This window comes from Apodemus sylvaticus, chromosome 8 (genome assembly GCF_947179515.1).
Source record: "Apodemus sylvaticus chromosome 8, mApoSyl1.1, whole genome shotgun sequence".
NCBI classification, from domain to species: Eukaryota; Metazoa; Chordata; class Mammalia; order Rodentia; family Muridae; genus Apodemus; species Apodemus sylvaticus.
The window spans coordinates 54,313,572-54,330,020 of NC_067479.1; the positions used below are offsets into that span (position 1 = coordinate 54,313,572).

Consider the following 16,449-nt stretch of genomic DNA (forward strand, 5'->3'; position numbering starts at 1 on the left):
GGGCACTAAAAAGCTAAGTGTTCTAATAAAGTGTTAAGTTTGCAAGGAAAGATACAGTTTTAGCCGGGCAGTGGTGGTACACGCCTGTAATCCCAGCACTCTGGGAGGCAGAGGCAGGCAGATTTCTGAGTTCGAGGCCAGCCTGGTCTACAGAATAAGCTCCAGGACAGCCAGGGCTATGCAGAGAAACCCTGCCTTGAAAAATCCAAATCCAAAAAACCAAAAAAAATAAAAATAAAAATAAAAAAAATAGTTTTAACCAGATAGTTTTGTTATAGTCTCAGAATGCAATAGAAAAAAAAAAAAGGTGATCATATTGTTTCAAAAAGAAAATTTTTCTTTTAAGTCATTTTTTTAAGATTATAATTGAAGGGGGCTTAAAAAGAGAGAATGGGGGGTTTAGAGAATGTGGCAAGGCGGTGTGCGGGAAGGGGGTGCCTAAGCAGGCCCGTGCCCAGGCACCTCTTCCCCCTAAGGGACCACATGCACACAGACATGGTATAGAATAGAGTTTATTCAGGGCAGAGGATGGGAGTTAGAGAGGCAGAGAGAGAGAGAGAGAGGAGAGAGAGAGAAGAGGAATGGAGGAGTGGAGGCCAGCCATGACTATGGAGAGAGGGGGGAGGGGAGGAGAGCCCAAGAGGGCCAGAGAGGTGGGAGTGCGATGAGAGAGAGAGGAGGGGCAAGTAGCCCCTTTTATAGTGGGCCAGGTCTATAGGGCGGGGCATACCTGGCTGTTGCCAGGTAAGTGTGGGGTAGAGCTTAGACAGAATACTAACAATAATTATAACAAATTATAATATAAAACAAAACCAGAGAGGGTCTAAATAAATATGTCACTTCATCCTTAACTTAAAAGAAGTTTTTAGTACCCAAATATAGAATTTTTATCGTTAAAAGTTCTTATCTCCAAAAAATGAAAGTGAGTGAATATTGCATTTTAAAATAGATGACATGTTTTTAAGATCTAATCATATGAGCTCTATTGCAGATATAAGTAAAACCAGAAACATAATTTAACTTTAGGCATTTGGGCTCTTAATCCACTTAGACCCAGGGAAAGAGACTATCTCTTTACAGATCAGAGTGCTCCAAGGTTTAAAAGTGTTGGTGAGGCTCTCAGCCATTGGTCATCCCATGTCACAGCAAAAGGCCCATGAAGCACTTTTATTAGCCTGACACCACAATTACTTTAATCAACAGATTCCAATTCTTAGGAAACATGAGAGTTTCCTATCAATAGCAGATGTTGCCAGCACTGCCTCAGACAGGCTAAAAACAGAGGAGCGGAAGGAGAGATGCTGTCAGAGCCTGGCCTTTTGTTGTTTCAGTTAAACAGAAGTGGGCCCTTTGACCTGACCAATAAAGGTTGCTGGGTTGTTGTCCTGATCACATACATAGGAAAACAGGACGTGTACTTAAAAAGTCTTTCCTGCGGGAGTTAGTTGTTCAGTGTCCAAGGCCCCCATCCCTAGCATCACAAAATAACAAAACAAAACAGAAAACACAGTTCCTCCTTTGTTCTCTTCATCTGTTCCCTGATTTTGTTTACTCGACATCAGTTTTGACTCTGCCAACTGCTTTTCCAGCTGCTGGGGATAGCCTGGAATAAAACAAATAACAGTCTGTATTGGGGCTGGGGTCAGCAAGTAAACATTTTGTAGACATGTAAAAAGAGTGTAGAAAACACTCTTACTGCTCCATGAAGAGAGATTAGAAACGGCTTTATGGACAAGGGAGAGTTGGAACAGGTGGGAAATAAAACTGTGGCTTATGCATCTCAGGAATTACCTTTAGCTGACCTATCCCTGTGAAAGGCTATTCCAATTTATATTTTTTCAATTTTCTCTTATGAATTCATCCAGTTTCTCTTCTAAAGATTTTCACAGAAATTGGACATTTCTAGCACACGTTTGTTTTGTTTTGTTTGGAGAATGGGTTTTTCTGTAGTGGAACAGGCTGCCCTTGAACTCAGGTTCACCTACCCCTGCCTCCTTAGTGCTGGGATTAGAAGTGGCACCACACACCCCTGGCTGGAAATTTCTGTTTGTTTTTGTTTTTTTCTGAGACAAGGTTTCTCTGTGTAGCTCTGGCTGTCCTTGAATTTACACTAGACCAGGCTGGCCTCAAACTCAGAGATTTGCCTCTGTGCTGGAATTAAAGACCTGCACTACCACCACCCAGCAGAAAATTTTAAATAGCTTTTCCACTTGATAAATTCAGCATATCTACTTCAGAGTTCTGTTTTGAATGACATCTCATAAATGAGTAAAAATCCTTACATTGTTCATCAAACTATTAATACTTAAAAAGTGAATTCCAGGACTCTCAGGGCTATGTTAGAGACCCTCTCTCCCTTACCATGACCCTACAAATCACCCATGTTAATAGCTTGATTACAAGTCAGATCTCTCGTGACTTCTCCCTGTTTAGTCATTAAGTTTTTCTCTTTTGCTCTGGTGATTTATTTGGCTATACTCTGTTGCCTTAAGATGCTCTGTTGTTGGGGCTGGAGAGATGGCTCAGTGGTTAAGAGCACTGACTGCTCTTCCGAAGATCCTGAGTTCAAATCCCAGCAACTACATGGTGGCTCACAACCATCTGTAATGAGATCTGATGCCCCCTTCTGGTGTGTCAGAAGACAGTTACAGTGTACTTACATATAATAAATACATCTTAAAAAAGAAAAAAAAAAAAAAAAAGATGTTCCGCTGTGTCCTGAGCAGTTCTCGACAGCAGCACCTTCTACAGCATTTATTAACTGTATTTGGTCCCAACTGTGCTTAAGCGAACACTCAGGATCTTTTTTTTTTAAATTTATTTTGTATAATTTATTTTTATTTTATGTTCATTGGTGTTTTGCTGGCATGTATGCCTGCGTGAGGGTGTCAGATCTTGGAGTTACAGACAGTTGTGAGTTGACATGTGGGTGCTGAGAACTGAACCCAGGTCCTCTGGAGGAACACTCAGTGCTCTGAACCACTGTTCTAGCCAATACTCAGGATTTTATTTTAGTATCCTCCATGTCCTTTCTCTGTGATAACGTGAGGGGCTAATTTTAAATCGATCTTCTGATTCTGTTTGCCTTTTAGAAACAACCTCTGGCCTTTCTATGTTCTGATTTTACCATTCCCTGATCACATTGAGCTGCCTGAACCTGTGACTTTACCTTTCTCTGATCCACTTAATTGCTTAGCATGATATCTTCAATCGAATATTTGCTTTTCCCTGAGAATGAATTTTTTAAAAAAATTCCTTTGTATATGTATATATATTATGTATATGTTTGAATACAGACTCATGTGCCTCAGTTCATATAAGGGGATAAGGCTTGGAGGGGAATACTGTTTTTTGTTTATGATCTTAGAAAAAAACACTCCCCTGTCCCTCCTTCTCTCCCTCCCGCTCTCCCTCCCTCCCTCTCTCCCTTCCTTTTGAAACAGTCTTTCTACATAGCCCTGGCTGTCTTAGAACTTCTTACATAGACCTGGCTTGCCTCAAGCTCACAGAGATTCTCCTGCCTCTAATGCATCTTTTAAACTGTGTCTTACCATGAATTTCTCAAAGTGATTTTTAACTACTGTTTTTTTCTAAACTATATGAGGAGTGAATGAGTTAATATATGACATGAAAATGCATGTTAATTAGGGATCAGTACCTATTATGGATATATATTTCCAGAATGTTGCCTGTGAAATATTTTCACCTGTAGACCTGCTTAAAAACTATACTTACATAATTTCATGGTTATATAGTCATGTGCTTTTCTTTTTATGAGTGCACATTTAGATACTTTTGGAAAGTAAGAAAGTATGCTTTGTTGTCTCAAAAGAGTTAAAAATCATTCAGATTCACTATGAACTCAGTAAAATATTAAACAGTCTGGGATTAGAAGCAGTAAAAGCTATGGAAAATGTACAGTTTAAAGGAGAGTGTTGGATTCTATTCCCTTGCTTTGTAATAGGCTTCTCAGACCCTAGAGAGATAGCTTAGTAGTTACCATGTATTGTTCTTATAGAAGACCCAAGTTCAATTCCAAGCATTCATATTAGACAACTCAAACTGCTTATATTTATCTCTAGGGGATGCCTCTGACCTCAGGCACAGGCATGCATATATATACATAAGTAAATAATAATATTTTTTCTTAAAAAAAATAAAGGACTTTTCAGGGAATACCTCATGGTACCACTGGAGATGAATCTGACAAGAATTTTTGCCACTAAATGAACCTTAAATAAGTATATCATAAAGCATAGAGTGTACTTAAATGAAATGATTCAAAATTACTAGTGAGTAACATGGGATCTGGTAATGACACAATTTTTAAATTTTTAAAAGTATTCACGTGTATGCATGCATGCATGTGTGTGCACGAGTGAGTGTGTGTGTGGGTATATTAATAATAATTATATGCTCTATCTTTAATTCCACCCCTAGGTGAATTCAGTTATGTTAAAATTTTATGTCTATATTAAGTTTCTTTTGTGTGTACCTTTGCACAAAGGAACCAAAGAATAGATGGGATAAAAGAAGATACTATCAGTAACTATGCTGTATGTAGATAGTCTAAGAGCAACCCATTTAAAATCTTAAAAGAACAGGAATTGGAAAGATGACTAAATGGTTAAGAGCACGTACAGCTCTTCCAGAGGACCCACATGGTGGATCAGTTCCTGGCACCCACATAGTGCCTTATAACAATCCTAACTCCAGTTTGAGGGGATCATATGCCCTCTATGGACACCTGACAACCATACATGGTGCTGATACATACATGCAAGCAAAATACTAGTATACATAAAATAAGTCTAAAGCAATCTTGTCATAGTAGGTAAAGAGCAAAGCCTACTTTATGCCATCTATAGGAAGCCAGAGGCACAAATATGCTAAAGGAATGAATCAAGAGTTTAGACGCCTGAATGAAACCAAGGATCGCTAAGGAGGATTCTCATATTGTAGAGAGATTGGATATTAGGTGATTGATAACATAGCTACCCTAACAGTTCCATCAGACCCAGCTGGTTAATGGTAAAGGGAATGAGTGCTCTTGTTCATGTTTGGACGTGTTAGAGATGAGACATTTGTGTTCATGGGAACACAATCTTTAGTATCCAATTTGAAATGTGGGCCTGGAATCTAAAAGAGTATTTTAGTCCTAAATGTATATTTGGAAATATATGGATATAGTTAAAGCCACGACACCAGCCTTAGTAATATATATATTGACAGAGTGTCTAGTATTAAATGACAGGAGAAATCAATGAAAAAGAACTAGCAGAAAGGCAAATTCCAGAAGTTTTCTATTTTCTGTCCTAGTTTCTGTTTGTGAGGCAAAACAGTCTTAGAACTTGGCTTAGGATAGTACAAAAACATTTCCTGTAATGTAGATCCAGTAATATTCCTTAAAACATCCAGCAAACAATAGCAATTCCTGCCATAGCTGCCTCATTGTCAGTTTTCCTACTGCACTGGAGGCTTCACTTTTACTTAGGCAGTCAGGTCTCTTAGGAGCATTGTGTCTGAATAGTCTTGACATCCTTTAATCTGCTTTTGAAATACATGCTAATTATGGAAGGCCATTTAGTATGCACTCAGAGCCTCCATTTTTCTGACAGTATTTATTTGATGAGATTTACACTAACTTTACTGACAGTGAAAATCTGGTTTCCTTCACGGGATTAGGTACCAAAGTAACAAATGTGTAGAGAACAATTATGCTGACAGCTTAAGCAGATAAGTAATGTCATGATGCAGCTTGCCTGATCTGGAGAAAGCTGCTCCCGAGTGCTGGGCAGCAGCAGTGCTGCAGAGAAAAATACCAGTGTTCTACATTTTTCTTCATAGTATTTTAAAAATCAAATTCTAGCTGTATTAGTTATTGGCTGAGGTATTAGTTATCTATTGGCAATTAAAACAGCGAACATTTATTATTATATGAATTTCTGGAGGTCAGGAAGCACCAAAGCTGTGTTGTTTGGCTCCTATTTTCTCGTGAGAGATCTTGAAGTTGCCAGCCAGCGTCAGTCAGCTAGCTTATGTCTTTATTGGAATTGGAGCATTGGCTTTGAGGTTTACTCCCATTGGCTGATGGCCAGAGGCTTTACTGCTTAGCCATGTGGGCCTCTCCATGGCAACCTGTTCCCCTACTCCAGAAGCAAGAGCTGTGAAGATGGAAACTGTCAGTTTCTAATAAGCTAACCTTAGATGTCACATGCTGTCACTTTTACCATATGCCATCCTTACACAGACTAATCCTCGCACAGTTTAGGGTGGGTGAGCTGTACAATACACAAGTGTGTAAAGAATCACTGCTAGAAGTTATTTGCTGACCCTGGAAGCGAGCTGTGAAGGTTGTACACTTTGTCAGCTAGACATCAAATTCTGTCATCAGCTTTCTAATTTGTGCCTTTCTGTATTTAACTTATTCTACAATGTATCTATGTTACTTGCTTATGTTCTAAAAGTATTACTGAATATTCATCATATATCAGATTCTGGAATTTTATTTTGAAGATCCTTTCAAAGTCTTATGTAGGCCTTGTTCATCACCTCCTTAGATATCCTTAAGTAAGTTTCTTGTTTCTTGCTACTGTATTATATAATCTGTGTTTTAGTTTTGTGGAACTGATCATTTTTTTCTTAAGGGCTATGTGCTGTATTTGTTGGAATTGCAGCTTGTGTCTGGACAGACCACACCAGGCCAATGCGGTTCCTTGTGGCAGAGGTATATTGTAGGGGCAGGGCCAAAGAGAGGGTGATGGGGACAAATGGGAAAGAGAGAAAAGAAAAAGGGGCAAAGGTCAGGAAGGGTTTGCCTTTTATTTAGGCTGTGGCATAACTGCTCGCAGGTAGAGGTGGGAAGTGGACTCTGGGAATGTGTGCGATTGCTATGGCAACAGATGTGCAAGCCCTGTCACCTGTGTGTGATGTCACTGGGTTTGGAGGGGATCTGCCAACAGGTTCATGTGCAATGGCAATACCCGGTGCCATTTTAAGCACTTTATACATATCGGCTCATTTGTCATAGCTTTCTTCATCGCCAAAGTTCCATAAGTTAGAATCTTGGTTCTCAGTGTATCGATGTAGTTTTCATGAGAACTTTTAGCTAGAATTTTGTTACAAGTGAGCCTGGCCTGGCCATTCCTCCTGCTCTGGCTTCCAGTCTTACCGTTGAATTACTCCCTCTTTCAGCATTCCCTCTACCCTGAGGTAATAAAAGCTCTGTCACTATGCCTAGAAGTTTACTCTTAGCTAATTTTTGTCTTTTGTAGACGAAAGAGCAGTAAAAGAAATAGTATCTTCTCTTAGGTTTTGTATGGGAATAAAAGAATGTAAGTAAAGCAGTTGGTGCCTTACTATAGCATTGGGGCAGAATTACTGATGGTTTATTGTATGCAGCATTCAGCACATAATGTACCTACATTAGTTTCTATCTCTGACAAAGTACCAGAGAAAAATCAACTTAAAAGGAGTAAAGTTTACTATGACTCATGGTTTCAAAGGTTGCATCTCCATTATTTTGAGTCTTATTGCTGGACAGAATATCAAAGCCATGAATACCTAACACAGGAAGCTTCTATATTATGCTGACCAGGAAGCAGAGGGAAGAAGGGGCCAGGATTGTAATAGCCCTTTCAAGATCACACCTTTAGTGACCTCACTTCCTCCCACTAGGCCACACCTCCCAAACGTTTTATCATCAGACAATAGTGCCACAGGCTGGAGACTAAGCTTTGAACATGAATATTTGGGACATAAACCAGATTAAAATGTAATGGTACCAAAGCTTTTAATAACCTTATGTGGTAGGGACTACCATTAATATGTTATTTATCTTGGCATTTTCAGATGAATGATTGATGAGATTGGGTCTTACTTCACCATATAACCTGGGCTGACCTGGAACTTCTTAGCCCTCTCCTGAGTGCTTAGATTACAGATGTGTGCTACCATACCCGGCTTGCTGTATTTTTGTGTAGTAACAATACTGTACTAGAAGGAAACTATTGTTAAAAACTTGGCCTTTAAAAGTAGGTTGAACTTGATATAGCATTTACCACTGTAGGACTGTGTGTGTGTGTGTGTGTGTGTGTGTGTGCCTCAAATTAGGTTTAGGGATGGAGCTGAGAGTAGGAAAGAGTGCCTGTGACTCAGAGGATCAGGTTATACTAGTATTTATTTATAAGCAACAATAAACAAATATAAAGTGAAAGGGTTCACATTCATTCACACACACACTCTCACCTCTGGTCTGGTAAGTGCAATAGCCTAGTTCCGATGGAAGGAAGCGCAGGCGAGGCCCCTAGTGTTTCCTCACGGTGCTTTAGATCCCACTGATGGTGCTTTGGATCCCCACTGGAGCCTCGTCCAGAGTTGGGGTGTCTGGAATCGGTAGGCTGGCTCCAGGAATGAGTCAGTCTCAACATGAAGAGTCTGTTGGGGCTCTTGGAAATGGGCCAACCTTAGCTGGGTCTCTTTTAGCTCAGGCCTTCAGCACTACTTTATCTGACAGTAGGCCTTATCATCCACACATGTACTCTCCAGACTTGTTCTCCTTGGTATCTTTTTAGCCAATCAAAATTGAGGCATTCACTTAGTCAGGACATTTACCTTTATCACATTTCATACACTCTGAGCTGGGTTACATTTGTAATTTCTTTATATTGCTTACATTTATTTCTTACTGTGTGTGTGTGTGTGTGTTAGTAGAGTCCCAAGGCAAAACTCTGGTGATTTTCATTTTCTGGCTTAGAAATCACAGTTAAGAGGCAGGGATTATTTGAGGAAATTTCACTACTTGTGCTCATTTAATCACTGGCTGTTTGTCTTAACCTACTTGTAAATCTTAGACATAGCGTTATTGATAGACAGTGTATGTCTCCTCATTTCAGCAGTGCAAGCATATTTATCCAGACTTTTGAACTGCCCTTCTTATGCTTCCTCATTCACTTACAACTTTCTCTTCCCTTTCGACAAAATTTGGCCAAGTATCCTTGACTTTCATCACATTCTAACTTCCTTTCAAGACTGTTCATGCCTTGTTCCCTTTTTAATGTCTGCTTCTCACACTGTGTCAGTTCCCCCTGCAGTAGTAATTCCCCTCCACTATGAGACTTTACTCATTTTGCACATATTTGCCATTATTTCATAGCAGTTTCTGAATTTGTAATCACAAGGTTAGCTCTTGCATGAACTGTCTGTCTCTTTCCACTAGACTCTCCACAAAGCTTATAGGAAGCGTGTCTGCTCACTGGCCGCTGTCCTGCAGGCTTCCCCTGTGCTTGCTCTTAGTTCAGAGCCCGATGGTTTGCTGTTGAAAAGAATTTCTTTTTACTTTAGGTTACACCGAATACTTCGTTGTATTTCTTGGTGCTTTACTCTAAAGAAAGCACTTGGACAGTCACTCTGAAACAGTTGACGTGCTCATATTTTGTGGATATGATGTATATTATTATTTGGTTAGTATTGTGGGGAGAGGATTGTAAGAAAAAAGATTCAGGTTTTGTTTTTCTGTTTTGTTTTTGGTTTTAATTTTTGAGACAGTATTTCACTATATGAGTGTGACTAATCTGGAACTCATGGTAAACTCCTGGCTAGCCTAGAACTCACAGAGATCCATCTCCCTCTGTTTGGATTAAAGGAGTGCACCACCACACCTGGTTTTAACATATGTTTAAGGGATTTAGAAGAGTATATAACTAAGAAACTTCCATTTTTAACCAATTTTTACTTTAAAGTAAAATTAATATCAAGGAATTTGGAGGACTTTAATCTTCTCACTCCATTAACTTATTAAAAAAATGTTTGTTTAGCCACTGCTACTTGTAAAGCAGTTTTAAACATTAGAAATTACTGTTGTGTACTGGCAGACCCATGCTTTTCTGAACCTTGAATTTTAGTAGAGATAATTAATAAGCAAGGAAACAGAGTGACAAGTAACAGCCAGTGCTGTGAGACTGGACAGTTACGGGTAAGATGGAGTGGGAGTTAAACCCTCTTAACAAGATGTTTGCAGAAAGCTTCACTCTGGAGGTGCTGTTTGGGCAAATGTGAATAATAATGTGGGTTGAACCTTGGAATGCTCTGGGGAAAGAATATCTAAGACAAAGGAAGAGCAAAGAAGGGCAGGAGAAAGGGGCGTTTGCTTCTGTTGTTTGATGATTGAGAATGATTAGTTTACATTGTGTATAGACATAAAGTGAAGATGCTGAGTGAAGGACAAAATAGACATTTGTACTTGATGAATGGATAGATAACTTACATTTACATTTGAAAGATATGTTATTAAATGGCATTTATAAAGTCTATAACCATAGTATCATCAAATACTTATATAACACTGTGTCAAACACTAAGTGTCTAAATTCTTATTGTATCATCTGAATTCACAATACTGTGATTTAAATAATCTTACCCAAATATCTCTACAAAGTAGAACTTTAAGAAAAGTGAACCTTGCTAGGTGTGGTGGTACACACCATTAATCCCAGCATTCAAGAGGCAGAGACAGAAAGATACCTGAGTTGGAGGCCAAACTGATCTATATAGCAAGTTTCAGCCAGACCAGGTTGTATAGTGAGACGCTGCCTCAAAACAAACAGCTTAGCCGTTAAGTGTATTTGCTGCGCTTGCAGAAAACCTGGCTTTGTTTCTCAGCACCCGTAGTGTAGCAACCATCAGTAACGCTAGTTTCTGAGGATCAAATAATGTCTTCCGGCTTTCACAGGCATTATGTACATGTGGTATATTGGATACATGTAGTAGTAAAAAATTTGTATACACATAAATTTTATAAAACTTTTAAACAAAATAAGAAAACCTAGTTCCTTATGTTTTTTGAAATGAGATGAGTGAAATTAAGATGGGTAAGAAAACATACCACTTGAGAATGTATTACTTAAGCCTGAGTAACTTGTTATTCAAAAGGATAATTTTGTAGCTTAATTTACTGTTTTTTTTGTAATCATGTCCTTTCTGTTCTTACTCTGAATAATGACATGGAGACTTATATTTATTTATAAAAGCTTTGGACCTTAAAGTAGGTTTGTTTCCCACTAGCTTATAACTCAATTATCCCATTTATAGTAATCTACGTTCTGCCACATGGGTGGGTAGTTACCTCTTGTTTTTTCCTGGCCTCATGCTTCCCGTTTCCTGGTGGCACCTGACTCTCCCTGAGTCCCTCCCTCTGCCAAGAAGTTCCACCTTAGTATTCTGCCTTTGCTATAGTGGTCATAGGCTTTTTATTTTAACCAATCAGGCAGGCAAGGAAGGACAGAGACACATCTTCACAGTGTACAAAAACATCACTCCAACAGGTTTTCTTTCTTTTTATATTTGTTTTCTGAAATGCTTCTTTCAAGATACTTTTTTCTTTTACTTTGGTGCTTTCATAGTAGAAACTTGCCTGAAATACTTGATTGCCATTCATGTGTAAATCACTAAAAGTTAGCTGGAGGCTGTGTTTACACAGGAGGGGTTTGTGTGGTGACTTGCATGAACTGAATTCCCTTATAAAGCCTTGGGTTTGCTAATATCTATAGTTTTTTTCTCTTAGCTTAGCTTGATGCTTATGTTTTCATACCTGGAGGGTATGGTCATAGTTTGAAACACCCTAGGCTGTGGATACAGGAAGCAGTCTGGGATATGTAATATTCGTGATCATTTGCATTTCCTCTATGTTCCCTTCTTTAGTATAGTAGCTTTTTTTTAGACACTGTCTGGAGACTTCAGGACAGCCAGTTATGTTTTATGCTCACCCAATCTCTATTTTTTATCACTATAGGTAGGAGAAGAGGAGGCAAATGTCTTGTTTAGCTTAGCTTAGCCTTAGGTGGACTTCTGCCAATCTTCCTGTTGCTAATTTTCCTTTTGCCTCACTGCCCAAGGTATCTGTAGCTTGGCTTCCAGACTTTCTGGAGGAGAAAGGCTTCATAGGGGAACAGGAAAGATGTTTCTGTGGTTAATAGCACTGTCTGTTCATCTATAGGATCTGGGTTTGATTCCCAGCTCCCACGTGGCACTTAACCGCCTGTAACTCCAGTTCAAGGACATATGATACCCTTTCTGTCTTCCGCAGGTCCTGCATACACATGGTGCATATACATGCAGATAAAGCATCCATATACATAAAATCAAATAATTAAAAAAGCAAAAAACAAAAGTTCATTTGGTTTGTTGCTTTTCCTTGCAGTTAGGCTTCCATCTACCATTTTATCATATAGTGAGTAAGTTAGCACTTAACTTACGTCTTCCATGTTCAGGTTTGAAAATCTGATATCCCCTGTTCATTTTCATTACTCAGTAGTTTATGACTTCTTATGTTGATCATCTTTGACTGGCATTGCATATTTTTTAAAGAGTGAATTTAATATAATTAATTGTGGCTTTATTATTGTGTATGTGTTCAGAGTTTGTTGTCTTTTTCATTGCAATTTGTATTTCTTAAGATTTATTTTATTTTTATTTACATATACATGTGTGTCTATGTGTCTGAATGCATGTATATATGTGCATGTGCAAATGCCCACAGAGACAAGAAAAGGGTGTGGGTTCTCTGGAGCTGAAGTTATATAGGTGATCGTGAGCTGCTTTATATGATTGTTGGGAACTGACTGGGATCCTCTGCTCTGTAAAAGCAGCACTTACTTAACAACCGCTGAGCCATTTCTCCAACTTCAGGCTTCTGGTTTCTGTCAGTTTCAAGTCTCCCCTGAACAACACAAGGGATCATTGTAATTTCTTGGGATATACTAAATCATAAAAGGAGATATGAAAATGTTTCCATTTTCTCAACTTAAAAAGAGTTCAGCTAAAAGCAAGGTATCTTTCCTTTGAAGTTTTGATAAAAATTTTCTGGTAAAATAAAAAAGGGATTTTCTTTATGGGGTAATTTTAAATTATGGTTCAATTTTTTGTTTTTATTTTATCTCCTTCCTTCCTTCCTTTCTTTCTTTTGTTTTTTGTTTTTCAAGACAGGGTTTCTCTGTGTAGCCCTGGCTGTCCTGGAACTCACTCTATAGATTAGGATGGCCTTGAATTCAGAAATCCTTTTCTTTGTGTAGGTTAACAGTGCCAGCTCTGTAGACTAGGGTAGCCTTGAATTCAGAGATCTGCCTGCCTCTGACTGGGTTTAAAAGTGTGTGCCACCATTGCCTGGCTCTGATTTAAATTTTTAGTAATGACAGGATTACCCAAATTATATTATTTTTCACTGAGCTTTGATAATATTTGTAGGGTTTTTTCATGTAAAGTTTCTAATTTATTAATATAAATTTTTTAGGTCCCCTTACTTTTCCTATCTTTTATATTATGTTTTACTTTCAGTTCCTAACACTAATTAGCTCCTCTTTTTCTTTTTTTAATCTGCTTTACTAGAGGTCTAACTTATTTTAAACACTAGTTTTCAGTTCTAGTAAATTCTGCCCATAAACTTCTTTTCTTCTCTCTACTTTCTTTGAATATTTTGTGTATCTTTCACCTAAATTTTACCTTCTTTTCTAATTATTTCACATCACTAGCCTAAGCTCTGAAATTTGAAATGATTCAAAATCCAAAGCTTTTATTGTTCTTGCGGGTTGAGTATAAAGCTCTATGCAGGTGAGGAAGGTATTCTACCTCTGGGCTATTTTCCAGCCTAAATGCAAAACTTTCTACATCCAAGCATGATGCTACAGTATGTGGATGCATCATAGACAAAACAAAAAGCAAAAACAAAAAAACCCAACTAAAATGTTGATAAAATTATAGTCCACCATGTGTATAAGTTATATTTGAAGCATAAATGAATCATGTGTTTCAACTTTGGTTTTATCACCAATGCATGCAAGTGAATATTTAAAAATATCAAAAGCCAAATGCATGTTGGAAGAATATTTAAGGTCATATATTTTTCTGTTTTTGTGTATGTATGCACACAATATCAAACTTGGCAAGCAAGAATTTCAAAATGGAGTAAAGGAACTCATTCTGCCTAAAGTTAATAGTACTTAACCATATCACATAGTGTAAAAGTACTTTTTTTCTTCTGAGTAATTGTTGCCTCTGCAGCTTACTGTTTCTGTCTGCTAACCTGGGCCTAGTCCCGGAAGCTTCTAGCCTCCATACATTCTAATCTAGGCCTAGAATGTTTTCAGCCTCTGAGAGTTACTGCTGAATAAACTCACCCATTCTTGTTCTTTCTAAACTCTAGATGGCTGGTTCAGATGGGCTGTTCTGGCTCAAACCTTGCTCCAAGCTGACTCTTTCAGTTTGGTGTCTCTGACTGAGTTGCTCTGTATGGCCTCATACTAACTTTGGCCATGTGTTCTAATCTTCTGCTTCTGCTCCTCCTCCTCCAGCTTGTTCTGTCTTTACCCCTGACTACTTCCTCTGCTTCCTCTCTTTCTCTGCACGGCTCCCTCCAGTAGCTTCTTTTTCCTCTCTCTTCTCTGGAGAGTTGGGCTTATCCTATTCTGTTGATCTTTTTTCTGATTTGTTACTTTGTCTGCCACTCAATTAGACATCACTTTCAAACATGCTGCTTCCTTCCACAAACTAACTTTACCTTCATTGTTTGGGATTAAAGATGCTTACAAGGGCAGTCTATATTCTGGCCAGTGGGACTAAAGGTGTGTGCAATGGGCCGTGCCACACAAGAAGAAACAAGTTTTTTCAATAAATAACAATCACAGGTTCACACCGTGATCAAATATCCTGCAACAACAAAGCATAGTTTTTATATGTACTCAGAAAAGCCATACTTGCTGATGTAGTTATGCCATTTTCTTTTATCCAGGATTCACCTTTATTTGATCTCATTAAACAGTCCAAGGATGGAGAAGGACCTGATCACCTTGAACCTGCTTGTCCTCTCAGCCTCCCTCTGCAGAGCAACCACACTGCAGCAGATATGTGAGTAAAAATGCGTGTGTTTTCACTCAAACTGCAAAGATTCTTTGGCTGTAAGGGAAACTCAAGGCACTATATAGAAATTGTAGGACTGGACTTCTGCTTTAAGATATTGTTTTTTCTTTAAGAGTTGGGAATATAAGACACATGACCTAAATAGGGTCAAGTAAAGAAGTACAGAGTTTGCTGCCTCACATGGTGTTGGTGTAAAGGGGAGTTGTTCATGACACGACCGAGGCGATGCCACTTTAGATAGGATTTCAACATGACAACTGGAAAAGCAAGAAGGCATATCCCAAGAGCCAGAACTTACATGTATCAGAAAGAGCCAGAAAGCAGGAAACATTTCCAGAGGATATCAGGCCATTTGGGGTGAGGCACAGCGTAAGTGTGGAGTAGTGTGGACTATTACACATTGCTAGTGTATAGTGGTGATGCTGAGGGAAGACAGTTAACATTTAGTGAGGGTTCCCTGTATTTGGGGCATTTACATAAGTACTTCAGATTCATATTTTTCACTAAATGTTCATCCCAGCCCCAAAGGGAGAAGATACTGTATCAGAACCAGTTATCTGTAAAATAGCAATGAGGGAAACAAGGGAACTTGGTTAAGATGCACATACATGAACTCAAGTAGTCGGACCACAGTTCCATGCTCTTTTAGCCCTCTAGATTCATCCTTCCATAGAAATGTGCTTCATGTTTCTGCCTGATTCTGTGTAGAAATATAGCATTGTGATAAACCATTTTCCTGTGATATCATGATATCACACCCAAATGTATTTCTATCTCACAAAGACTGTATATTCATGTATGAGTTTGTTAGGTAATATTTTCATATAAGTCATCTTTATATTTTCCTGTAATTCAGGAAATGGTTATTTGCTAAGTGCTAGGTTAACAGTGCCAGTTACTAATAAGATTAGATAGCCTGGTTCTTCTCCCTTATAGGGCTTTTCATTGTGGAAGAAGAAAGCAGTAAACAAATAAACTAGTATGACTTTAGATACTCATTTGGCAGTGAAACAAATGGAATGACAGGAAGGTGAGACTCAGGAGGGAATAGAACGTTTAGAGAGACATCCCTTTTTCTGATGACGTGATATTTTGACTGGAGACCTGAAAAGCAACTTAATGCTGGCCAGACAAAATGTTTCCTCTTTTGGGAAAATACCAATATTATAGACTAGAAAGAAACCCAGGGTAGATCATAGCAAGAGTAGTAAATGTAAGGTTGAAGCAGCACATTGGGGCTAGATTCTCTAAATTCCTAGATTTTATAAAGGTAGTAGGAAACCATTTAAACACAAATGCACCTTTGTATACTTTGTATTAAGAGACTATCTAGTTACTATTTGAAATATGAGAGGGCTTGAGTGCTAGGAGATGTCAAGTCAAGAAAATGGAAAGAAAAATTCAAAGAGTGAATATTTTACGTAAGGCATACAGGGGCTGGAGAGATGGCTCAGTGGTTAAGAGCACTGACTGCTCTTCCAGAGGTCCTGAGTTCAATTCCCAGCAACCACATGGTGACTCAGAACCATCTGTAATGGGATC

The 16,449-nt window shown here is 38.6% G+C and overlaps 1 protein-coding gene across 2 annotated transcripts in view; it reads left to right on the top strand.

Annotated features, from left to right (window-relative positions):
- Nucleotides 1-16,449, top strand: part of Rb1 (RB transcriptional corepressor 1) — a 134,002-nt gene that overhangs the window by 97,736 nt on the left and 19,817 nt on the right. For both annotated transcript variants that reach the window (XM_052190961.1, XM_052190960.1), the window contains exon 18: nt 14,780-14,895. In XM_052190961.1, the coding sequence (XP_052046921.1) occupies nt 14,780-14,895 (116 nt within the window). The remainder of the gene's footprint in view (nt 1-14,779; nt 14,896-16,449) is intronic.